We start from the raw sequence: 11402 nt of genomic DNA, 5'->3' as shown, positions 1-11402 counted from the left end.
TGGGGGGGGGGGGAGGGGAGGGAGGATAATAGTCACCCACCAATCCAGCTATCTTTTTTATCATTGCTGCAGGACTTGCATTCAAACCTTTCACCAGTGTAACAATCAGTTGCTTTAGCATTGTAAGCTTTTTGTCTTTCTTGGCATCCACAAGTATAACATCTGCTCCAAAACCCTCAAGCTCTAAAGCATGAAGCTCATCCAATGTAGGAATGTCTTCAAAACGTTCCTTTAGCCTTTTCTCCTGAGCCAAAATCGTGCACACATTAAAATTTTAGCAATACAATTTCCTATGATGTTTTTTGAGAAAAGGTAACTTATATTATAAACAAAGGAATACTCAGGATGTATTCCAGTAATGCTTACAATCAAAAATACAAAGTGTTGTTGTTTTCCTATGAACCCATTAAGAATTCTAAGATACTAGGGATATCATCATCTTCACGAGGATATTCATGTTTACACCAAAAATAGAAAAGAGCTAAACAATTCAGCTTCAGCTTCTCCAAAGAGCAGATCTTGTTCTCAAAACATCTTTGATTCCTTTCCAGCCGAATAGTCCACCAAATGCAGGCTGGGACACTACCATAATTTTATAGCAGACCTTTCTCAAAAAAAAATCATAATTTTGTAGCAGCACCCACATTAGAAGATCTAAAAAGTAGGAAGGGCACTGGAAAGATAACTCCCAGAGAAATGTGTCCTTGACAGAAATGTGAAGGTCGACTTTAGGTATATTCCTTGGGAAATATAAAGGGCCAGATTATTCAAACAAGTTATAATTGAGGCAATTGATGGACCTTGAGAAGACTACATACAGAAATATATACTCTAGATTAGTAATTAAAATAGTGAAGTTAACTAATATTTTTCATTCATGCAACTAGCCAGTGCAGTAACTTCCCTCAAAAGAGGAAACATAAGTTAATATAATAGAAGTAGTAGCGTAAGAGTTCTTTTGATCAAGTTAAAGATTTAATCACATTGACATCAAAGAAGCTCATAGAGAGACCATCACTGATCCAGATAGAATCAAGGAAGAGATTGTGGATTTCTATAAGAATTAATACTCAGAGAAGTACACTGGAGACCTTTATTCAACTTTCAAGAAGGCTCGATAATCAGTGAAGATGATAATGATTGGTTGCATAGAGAATTTGAATAATAAGTGGTGTTGGAATGCTTAAAGTTGTGTGCTGCTGACAAAACTCCACGCCCAGATGGATATTCTATGGGATTTTTCCAATGCTGCTGGGAACTTGTGAAAAAGGATGTGATGGACACTATCAGAAACTTTCACAGGAGTGATAATTTTGAAAAGAGTTCCAATGCAACGAATGTTGCCTTGATTCCCAAGAAAAATGGTGCTAAAAGTCTGGGAGATTTCAGACCCCTATAAGTCTGACTAAGAGTGTGTATAAAATTATCTCTAAGCTCCTCACTGAAGGGCTCAAGATAGTGATTGATAAACTGGTGGATAGACATCAAATGGCTTTTATTAAAGGTAGACAATCATGGATGTGGCATTGATAGCCAATGAGTGTGTGGATTCTAGAATCAAATAGCAGACTCTTGGTATTCTGAAAACTTGACATCGAGAAGGCTCACGATCATGCTAATTGGAATTTCCTCCTAAAAGTTCAAAAAGACATGGGCAGGATCTATTTAGCTTACTTTCACACATTTCCTTGTATTTGAGGATATTTATCCACCTCCTGGGTAATTGAACCTTTTCCATAAAAGAATATGATCATTTCATCTCACCCTTAATCTAAAACCTGACTTTCTAAGAGCCTTCCTGAACTCCTTACCTACTCTAATTAACCTCCAAAGGTATTTAGAATTTGTAACATATGGATCAAACACTACGCACAAAAACATTTATATCCATTTACTACAAGGACCATATTCCATTTCTCAGACTACAGAGAAGTTCAGTAATCTATTTATGAGGTAGAACACACGAGAAATTTTAATCTCATCATTCATCTCAAACCTTCTATAACATGAAAAACTGGAGAAATGGAGCACAGGAACTAACAACTCCTATTTGAAGTTTATCAGATGTCACCGAAGAAACAGCATAGAAACAAACAGTTTAAACGCATTTTGTTGGAAACTACGGAGGTGTCGACGCGCTTGTTTTGGAATTGTCACTTCAATCATATTACTATAAATCCATGAGTTCCTTTATATAACTACGTCTGTGACGATAAAATACCCAATGAGCTCAAAGTTTGATTTTCCTTTGCTTTCATTTCTGCCGATTTAGGAAGTAAGGCAGTAAGCAGCAATCAAAACAAGGATGAAATCACCAGAATGGATACACATGACAGCTACTTAACACTTTTCATAATCAATGAAGACAATTTCTTTTCCGATTAAGAAGAAAATCCTACAATCTAAAAACTAAGTAGTTTTTTTCTCGATACTGGGATTTGACCATAATTTAGATGATATAAAGCTCTTAAACATTACCAAAAAAAAATTAAAAGAGTAGGATTATGCATGATATTGTTCTAACTATTTTTTCAGACTGCAAGCTCTTTATACCCCCTTCAAGCTTCCTTTATCAGTGTGATCTATCCAACAATAATAAATAACCTAGAAGTACTTGATAAAAGAACCTATTCAGCTACTCAAAAAATGAGGTAGATAATTTGAAGATTTCCTACACCTCAAGCAAATTTAAAAACTAAAACAGGAAAATGGTTGAGATGAATATACCTTTTATCAATGGACAAAATAATATAGATGTGGAAGAACTGTGAAATCTGCCAATGCAATATTTCTCTCTCTCATCCTATCCTTCATGGCATGTAAGTTACTGATTCTAAGAAAACCCATATCATAAGTACATCTATTATTAGAAGTGCATCAGCTGTATGCGGTTAATATTCAATTCATTCAGATCTTAGATAGCAAAAGTAGTTTTTAATAGAATGAATATCGAAATATAAGCAACAACACAAAGAAATCATTAGTTTCAGCACTCACAGGAACAACAGAGTAGAAACCATTTGGTATTGGTTCAGAAAGTGTTCCAGTTTTCCAGAAAATCTGGGAAGCAGTCTGAGAGGACAACGTATTATATTCTCTTTCAGTTAATTCCTGATTCCTCATAATTTCTTCTTTGCCATCAAGTGAAACGGATCCAAACTTTTCAGCAAATTCTGAATGCCACCATGCAGTATTGGAGTATCTATGCTCTACAAGCCCAACTTAACTGGTATCTCTTCCATGTCCATAGATAGTTGAATTTGAATATCATCTCGTACCGCTCCTACCCCATAGAGGAGCTTATAAATTTCACATATGGTTTAAGACAAAATATCATGATCTAACAGCTTCTTCTACTTGATCTGTGCAAAGCTGATGCCATGGACCTGCGAAGTAAGAATTGGTTGACTCAAATTGATGTGTTTCTTCAGCGAAAGACAATTTATAATTCCTTTAATTGTAGTCAGGAACGCTGCAGAAGAACTCACTAAAGCCTTGGACACACCCTTCCCCTCCAAAATAAAAATAGAAAATAGGAAAATGAAAATAAGAGAGAAATCAGGGGCCATAACAAAAGAAGAGAATTAATCACTATTTCAAGTATCAGATTACTAAAACAGACGCTCTACTACTTGTGAAGAGTAGGTCCTTACAAGAATTAAATTGTCAGCTCTCCAGCAATCAAAAGCTCAAAACGTGCATAATTCAACAAGCTTTTTCCTAACCAGTACTATGAGAAAGCAATTAAAAACTCATAACCTTATACTTTTAATGTGATTTTCAGGACGACTAGAGTGTTGGAAGAATGGAGTGGAGTATAATGATCCCGTTGTACAAGAACAAGGTGATATCCAAAATTGCAACCACTATAGGGGTATAAAGCTACTAAAGCACACTATGAAAGTTTGGGAGAGGGTCATAGAGATGAGGATGAGGAAGGGTATGGTCATCTCCAAAAATGCAGCCACACCCGTGGAGCAACATAGCCGACAAGTGGAGACTGGAGAGAGATACCCTGATTCTATTTTATAAGAACAAAGAAGACGTTTAAAGTTGCACGAATTATCACGGCATAAAACTTTGAGCCACACGATGAAACTTTGTGTGGAGATAAAACATAAATGTAGGGACACTAAAAGAGTGAAAAAGAATCTGTTTGGATCTAACTTAGGTATATCTACAACGAAGTTTATATTCTTGCCAAGAAGATAATGGAAATTTATCGTGAGAAAAAGAAAGATCGACACATTCTGTTCATTAAATTGGAGAAAGTATATAATATGTATCAAGAAAGGTTCTTTTCTGGGTGTTGGAGATAAAAGTAATTCATATTAGATATATACAAAAGACAAGTCAAAAAAAAATATTACAATGTGGATTTATATTATCATTTCTATTTGACAATCTAAACTGTTGCATCTGCATTCAAGTGCTTCAAGAATATAATTCCCAAAAAACCATGAAAAATCAACTTCCAACTTCCAAAAGACATCTGAAATTGCATCTCATGTACACTTAACTGTGAAATGCACCAAGATTAACTCTCACTATCTGCTACTCCTAACAGTTAGTACTATTGCCTACACCAACTTGATCAAACAATTGGCAAACGAACCAGTTTACACGTTGAAACTACACAAAACACCCTCATGCTTAGAGTTTTATAAACCAAAATTCACAACCAATGAGAATATATCCCTCCTAACTAAGAAAATGTCTTAACATCGCCATACCATAACAAATGACTCAAACAATCAACTATACCCTCAGGCCAGTGTGTTTCTAGCTAGGCACATCCAGATTACTACAGTGCTCAACTGTTTTATCCCATTTGATTACTTTTACACTGCTTTTTACAATTTCCAGGACCCTAGCAAGAACATCAATTTCCTGATTCAAAATTTCCCTCCATCACCAAACTTAAGATCATCTAGGTTCTAAATTCAAGTGCTGCTCACAAGATAACAGCTTGATCACCAATTCATTTTCCACAAACTGGCATACAGTAAATTTCAGCACAAATACAGCTGTAATCCAGACACTGATTAGATAGACTAAGGGGTCATTTGGTAACTGGTAGTAGGTGAGCTATGCTGGTATTAAATCCTTCATAAGTACTACTACGTTTGATTGTTGGTTAACAGGTAAGTTATTCATATATAAAATTGATACAGTGCTTGGTTTGCAATTTAGAAATCCGCATAACTAATACATATATGAGTTATGAGGGACTCTATATATTATTTTATGCACGATAGAATAAAATAAGGAATACATAAATGGTTAAACTCCGCATAACTAATATCTACATAAAATAATGCATAAATTCTCTCATAAATAAGATCTACATTACTAATATATGCATAACTCTAACCAACAACCAAAGGACACCGTTTGGTAGCTAGTAAAGAAGCAACTTATTCATGTACTAATTTTTGCATAAGTTTAGGAGCTAATTAGGAAATAAATTATTCATGTATAAAATTAATACGACGTTTGATGTGTAATTTAAATATCTGCATAACTATTAGATGTATAAGTTATGAGGGAATTGGTGTATTATCTTATGCAAGGTAGAAGATGGAACAGCTAATACCAACATAGCTAATATGCTCTTAACTAATACATGCATAATTCTAACCAGCTACAAAAAAAGACCAAATATTACTCCCTCCCATCCAATTTATGTGGCATTTTTCACTTCTTAAAAGTAATTTGACTAATAATTGAAGCTGAATTAAATTATATCAACTTAAAATTTAGATATTCAAAACTTATACTCGAACTAAATAAGTTGCAATTTTTCTAATGTCAAATAAGATAAATTTTATAGTTCAACTATCAAAAAAGCACAAAGTATCACATAAATTAGTACGGCGCAGGGGAGTAGCATTTAGCCCGCATCGCATTGGGGAAATATTACTCCCTCTGAAGCAAATACTGTATCAGTGGGGACAAAGTAACATTTAGCACCAGAATTTGATTTGAGTATAAAATTTAACAAGGATTGAGCTACATTATGCAGAAATGCGTCCATATAATGTAACTATTTACGAAGAAATCGAAGTAAGTAAAGACAATTAACAAAAGTGTGCTCGGAGAGTTTACCGGAATCCAGCAGATCTAAAGGAAGTGAAAATGTGAAGGTAATAGAGTAGCAATGGCCAAATAGTGAAGCGTGAAGAGAGAGAAACAGAGTGATGCAAACCAGGCGAACTAAAACGCCTAAGGAAGACGGAGAAAGTAACTACAGTAGTCCGAATAGTATTTTTGTATTTTTGTACTATCACTAATTATTTAATAAGGATTTTTTCAAAATTAATTAAATTAAGTGGTTGAGAATAATAGTGCAAAAATGCTTGACTGTTATAAAATCAAATTCATAATAGAATAAGTAAAAAGGAAGAAGATACGAGAATTAGATGTAGGAGAAGATTTTCTTCTTATTCAAGTGTGTTCTACAGAAAGTAAAAGATATCTTTATTTATAGAGTTGACATATCACCCCAAAAGGCCATCATGATAAATGTCCAATTAGTAGATACATAGAAAATGATTCTTATCACCTTGGAAACATGTACACATGAAATAGAATTAAGTCTTGAGTATATCTAAAGGACAATCCACACAATTCAATGGATTTATAACACTCTTCCTTTGATGTCCATAGATAATGTGCCTCGGTAAAATCTTACTAGAAAAAATTCAGTGGAAAAAAATTATAGTGAAGGAAAAAGAGTACAAATCTTTTGATATGCATTATTTGTTGCCTCATTAAAAACCTTACCAGCAAAACCCAGTGGGAAAAAACCTCGGTCAAGGAAAAAAGAGTGCAACGCGTATTATACTCCCCTGATTAAAACATCACTTAATTTCTTGCAATGATGTCTCCAATCTTCGTACATTGTGGTTGATATATTCTTTTTCAAAGAAAAATCACACATTTTCTGAATATGGTGTGTCATTTATCTCAACCAGACGCACTCTCGACTTGCTTCATGGAGGGATTTTATTTCAGCATAGCAACATTTGCTTCATTGATCGCCAGGATATTATTGTGCCTCCATATGCAAAAAAAATAGCGTGTTTGAGGTCGTGCTTTATGCGGATCGGATAAATATTATGCATCTGAGTAACCAATCAGCTCTTGATTTGAATTCTTCGAAATAGAATGAACTCATGTCTATGGTCCTTCAAAGATATTCAAGTATATACATAACACCATTTCAATGTCCTTTTGTTGGGGAGGAATCGAATCATGCCAGTAAATTTACTGCAAAACAAATATCTGGTCGAGTATTGTTAGCAAGATGCATTGGTACCCTGATTGCACTAAGATATGGAGTTTCATCACCAAGAAACTCTTCATCCTTCTCTTGAGATCAAAATGAATTATTTCAAGCGATCTCATAATCATTGGGGTACTCAATGAATGTGATTTATCCATATAAAAACGCATCAAAACATATTTGTGTATATACACTGATAGACAAATATTTCATTTGTCAAATTATCAATCTGTAGGTCAAGACAAAATTCTGTCTTACCAAGACCTTTTCATAAAATACAAGGACAATTAGAGTCATTCTTTTGTACCCTTTTCTTCCTTGACTATTTCAATCCATGTAAGGATTCTTAAAGCTTTATATATTGAAAAAGTTTCTTTCAAACTCTTATATGCTTCCAACACCTCAATTGCTTCAAGGATTTTCATATAACCTTCATTGTCTAGCTAGACATGACAATTATTCATTATATACATTCAAGTTTTTCATATGTTGCCAGATCAAAACAAACCTCATTGCATCCACCATAGGAGAAAACATCTCCAATAATGTCAGCATTTTTGCGACAAACCTTTATGCCCCAAGGCACAAACCGTATTTGATATCTTACGATTATAATATCGCACAATAATTTAGTTGTACCCCACTGACATTAAACCTTGATTTATGGACTACCAGTCCAAAACGTCACTTTTCTAAGTGAAACAAAATATACTTGAATTATGCATTTTACTTGGTCAATCACTTATCTGTCCCACTCTATGACAGATTTGAATTCAAGATCCTCGTCATAATTTATATCATTGAGCGCTACCTCATATCAAAGATACCGTCGACGTTTATTTGATATCGACTCTAACAAGGCATAACTTATCGAGATCTCTTCATTTTTCAGGTACCTGAACCTTTTCCAGGGTTTTATGAAGTGTTATCTCAATGTGCTCTTTTATAGCACTTGCCTCATTATCATGACCATATTGATCATTTGCTCTTCTCCTTCTTTAAGAAATTTTATATTTGGAACCAATTGGTCTATTACGCTTCCGGCGTATCATAGACTATGTCCTTCAAAGACTTCACATTGGAGCATTTGCAGCTGAATTATTTCAGACTATGTCCTTCAAGGACTTCACATTGGAGCATTTGCAGCTGAATTATTTCATAGGGTCAGTACATTCATCTGGCAATTGATTTGCAACATTATGCAAATGAATTATCCCCTGAACTTTAAGTTCACATATTTATTTAGCGAGGATCTAGATAATTCATAATTAACCTGACACATAATTTTCAGTTGTCAATCATCTCTCCCCCTAATGTTAGCAAATCTAACATTCATCCCAACCTTATTTGGGAATTCATCTTTGTGTGTGGTGGAGCAATTAGATCATAACCGCACATTCAACCTTTTAGATGAAAATTATTTGGTTCCTGATCTTGAACCAATTTTAATGGGGAAACCTTATTGACTTGATTCATACATGTGTCGATACATGTTACTTATCTCATACCAAATCTCATTTGGGAGTTCTGTTCTCATAACCATGATTTATCTATAATTGGAGGCATACAATTTCTGCTAAATCAACCAGCATTATCAATATCATTTCATAGTTTGGAACTGTGCTCTTAATTTTAACAATTCGAGCAAACAACCTTACAAAAACCAATTTGTAAGTTGACAACAAAACACATGTGACCATCGCATAGATGCATCGATCATATAGTTTTAAATGATCCACATGGCAGGTGAAATGAGCCCATATTCACCTTTTTATATTTTCCAAAAACTTCAGGGAATCACAATCCCAACCTTAGCTAGTTAACGATCATTTTATGAAGAGAACAAGCAGCACAAGAGAATTCTTGAAGAATCTTTTATTTCTTCATCATATAAGTCACCTGAATTCTCAATTACATTTGCATCACATTTTAATCAGAATGGTCAACCGATCATGCCAACTGATCTTTATATCAGTACACTCATAATTTACTTTGGCATGTGATTCCTGTTAGGATCGAATTCACGCACACACACTAGATGAATGAAGAACACAAGAACTTTCAAGAGAAAGAGGTGAGAAATCGAGAGAGAGAGAGAGAAAACCCAATTTTTCGTGGTAAAACCCCGTGAGTAAACTTCCACGGCGGTGAGGTATATTTATATTAATAAATCAGAGTATTTTTGGTTACAGAGAATAAATAGGAAAACCTAAAATAGAGAATAAATAGGAAACCTAAAATTAATGAGGCTCCACTACCTAACAATTCTCCCACTTGGAGACTGACTCAGTCATCCAAAAAATACATTCTCAAAAAAAAATCTCTTCATTATCAACATCTTTACCACACCGCAACATCTGTAGCAACAACTACAGAAGACCAACCGAGGTTTTGCATAACCCCAGTTTCCCAACATCAACACATTTCGTCAACATGTCTGCCGGGTTCTTTGCACCCTCTATCTTCTCCAAGCACATATCACTATCCTCCACTGCCCTGCGAGTGAAATGGTATCGCCTTCTGATGTGCTTTGTCTTCGAATGATAGACTGGATTTTTCACCAACTGTATGGCACTCTGGCTATCTGAGTAAAGAATCTTCTCGCTCTGCTTCTTGCCCAATTCCTCAAGATAATCTGCCAGCCATATCATCTCTTTCCCAGCTTCAGCTATTGCCACATACTCAGCTTCAGTAGATGAAAGAGAAACACACTTCTGAAGCCTGGACATCCAACTCACTGCTGTTCCACCTATGGTGTAAATGTACCCGGATGTACTCTTGCTCGAGTCAACATCCCCACCAAGATCAGCATCCACAAAACCCTGTAGAGTCACCTTGCCTTTGCCAAAACAAAGTGAAGTACTGGATGTACCTCTCAGATATCTCAGAAGCCACTTCACAGCTTCCCAATGCTCTTTCCCAGGGTTCGCCATGTACCTGCTAACAACTCCCACTGCATGTGCTATATCAGGTCTAGTGCAGACCATAGCATACATCAAACTACCAACTGCTGAAGCATATGGAACAAGTGCCATGTGATCACGCTCCTCGGCAGTCTTGGGTGACTGCTCCTTTGACAATTTAAAGTGATTTGCCAATGGAGTAGTCCTGGGTTTAGCATCATTAACCCTGAATCTGCTCAGCACCTTCTCAATGTACAACTCCTGAGATAGATTTAAAGTGCCAGCAGATCTATCCCGAGAAATCTTCATCCCCAAAATCTGTTTTGCTGGACCCAAATCTTTCATCTCAAACGCTGCAGACAACCTTGTCTTCAGATTGTTAATCTCCCTCATACTAGATCCTGCAATCAACATATCATCCACATACAAGAGTAGAAAGACATATGAATCAGTGTATTTCTTGAAGTAACAACAAGGATCCTTTTCAGCTTTGCAGAATCCACTCTTGGTCATGAAGGAGTCAAACTTCTTGTACCACTGCCTTGGTGCTTGCTTTAGTCCATACAAGCTCCTGGTGAGCTTGCACACCATGTGTTCCTTGCCTGGAACCACAAATCCTTCCGGTTGCTGCATATAGATCTCTTTGTCCAGATCTCCATGTAAAAACGCTGTTTTTACATCCATTTGCTCTAGATGCAAATTCTCCGATGCAACAATACTCAACAGAATTCGAATAGAGGTTAACTTCACAACAGGAGAGAATATTTCAGCATAATCAATACCTTTCCTTTGTGAATATCCTTTAACCACTAAACGAGCCTTGAACCTTCTTTTGCCATCTGGTTCAGTCTTGATTCTGAACACCCACTTGTTCAGCAAAGCTCTCTTCCCTGCAGGTAACTCAGTCAACACCCATGTGTCGTTCTTCTCAAGTGACCTCATCTCATCATCCATGGCTTGCTCCCACTTGATCGAATCCTCCACCTGTAGGGCCTCATCAAAAGACTCTGGTTCCCCCTCATCAGTCAGCAATAGATAGTGTAATGAAGGTGAATACCTATCTGGTGCCCTGATGGATCTGGATGATCTCCTTAACACCTGCTCAGGTGTAACTTGCTCCACTTCAGATTCTTCAGTAGGAGTTGGTTGAGTATCTGCTTCGACATCTCTGGGGTTACTCTTCTCCAACTCAACCTCAACTCCCACTTGCT

The 11402-nt window shown here is 36.0% G+C and overlaps 1 protein-coding gene across 1 annotated transcript in view; it reads right to left on the bottom strand.

Annotated features, from left to right (window-relative positions):
• The window catches only part of LOC107007393 (serine/threonine-protein kinase EDR1), a 22798-nt gene extending 16545 nt beyond the window's left edge, over window positions 1–6253 (bottom strand). The window contains exons 1-3 of the mRNA XM_015206006.2: window positions 6109–6253; window positions 2998–3386; window positions 41–244 (exon numbers count right to left, since the gene is read on the bottom strand). Coding sequence (XP_015061492.1) covers window positions 41–244; window positions 2998–3123 — 330 coding nt within the window. The 5' untranslated portion in view covers window positions 3124–3386; window positions 6109–6253. The remainder of the gene's footprint in view (window positions 1–40; window positions 245–2997; window positions 3387–6108) is intronic.
• Between the last annotated feature and the right edge of the window lie 5149 nt (window positions 6254–11402).

The sequence above is a fragment of the Solanum pennellii genome, chromosome 12, assembly GCF_001406875.1.
Source record: "Solanum pennellii chromosome 12, SPENNV200".
Classification (NCBI taxonomy): Eukaryota; Viridiplantae; Streptophyta; class Magnoliopsida; order Solanales; family Solanaceae; genus Solanum; species Solanum pennellii.
This window is presented reverse-complemented; position numbering and strand designations above follow the sequence as displayed.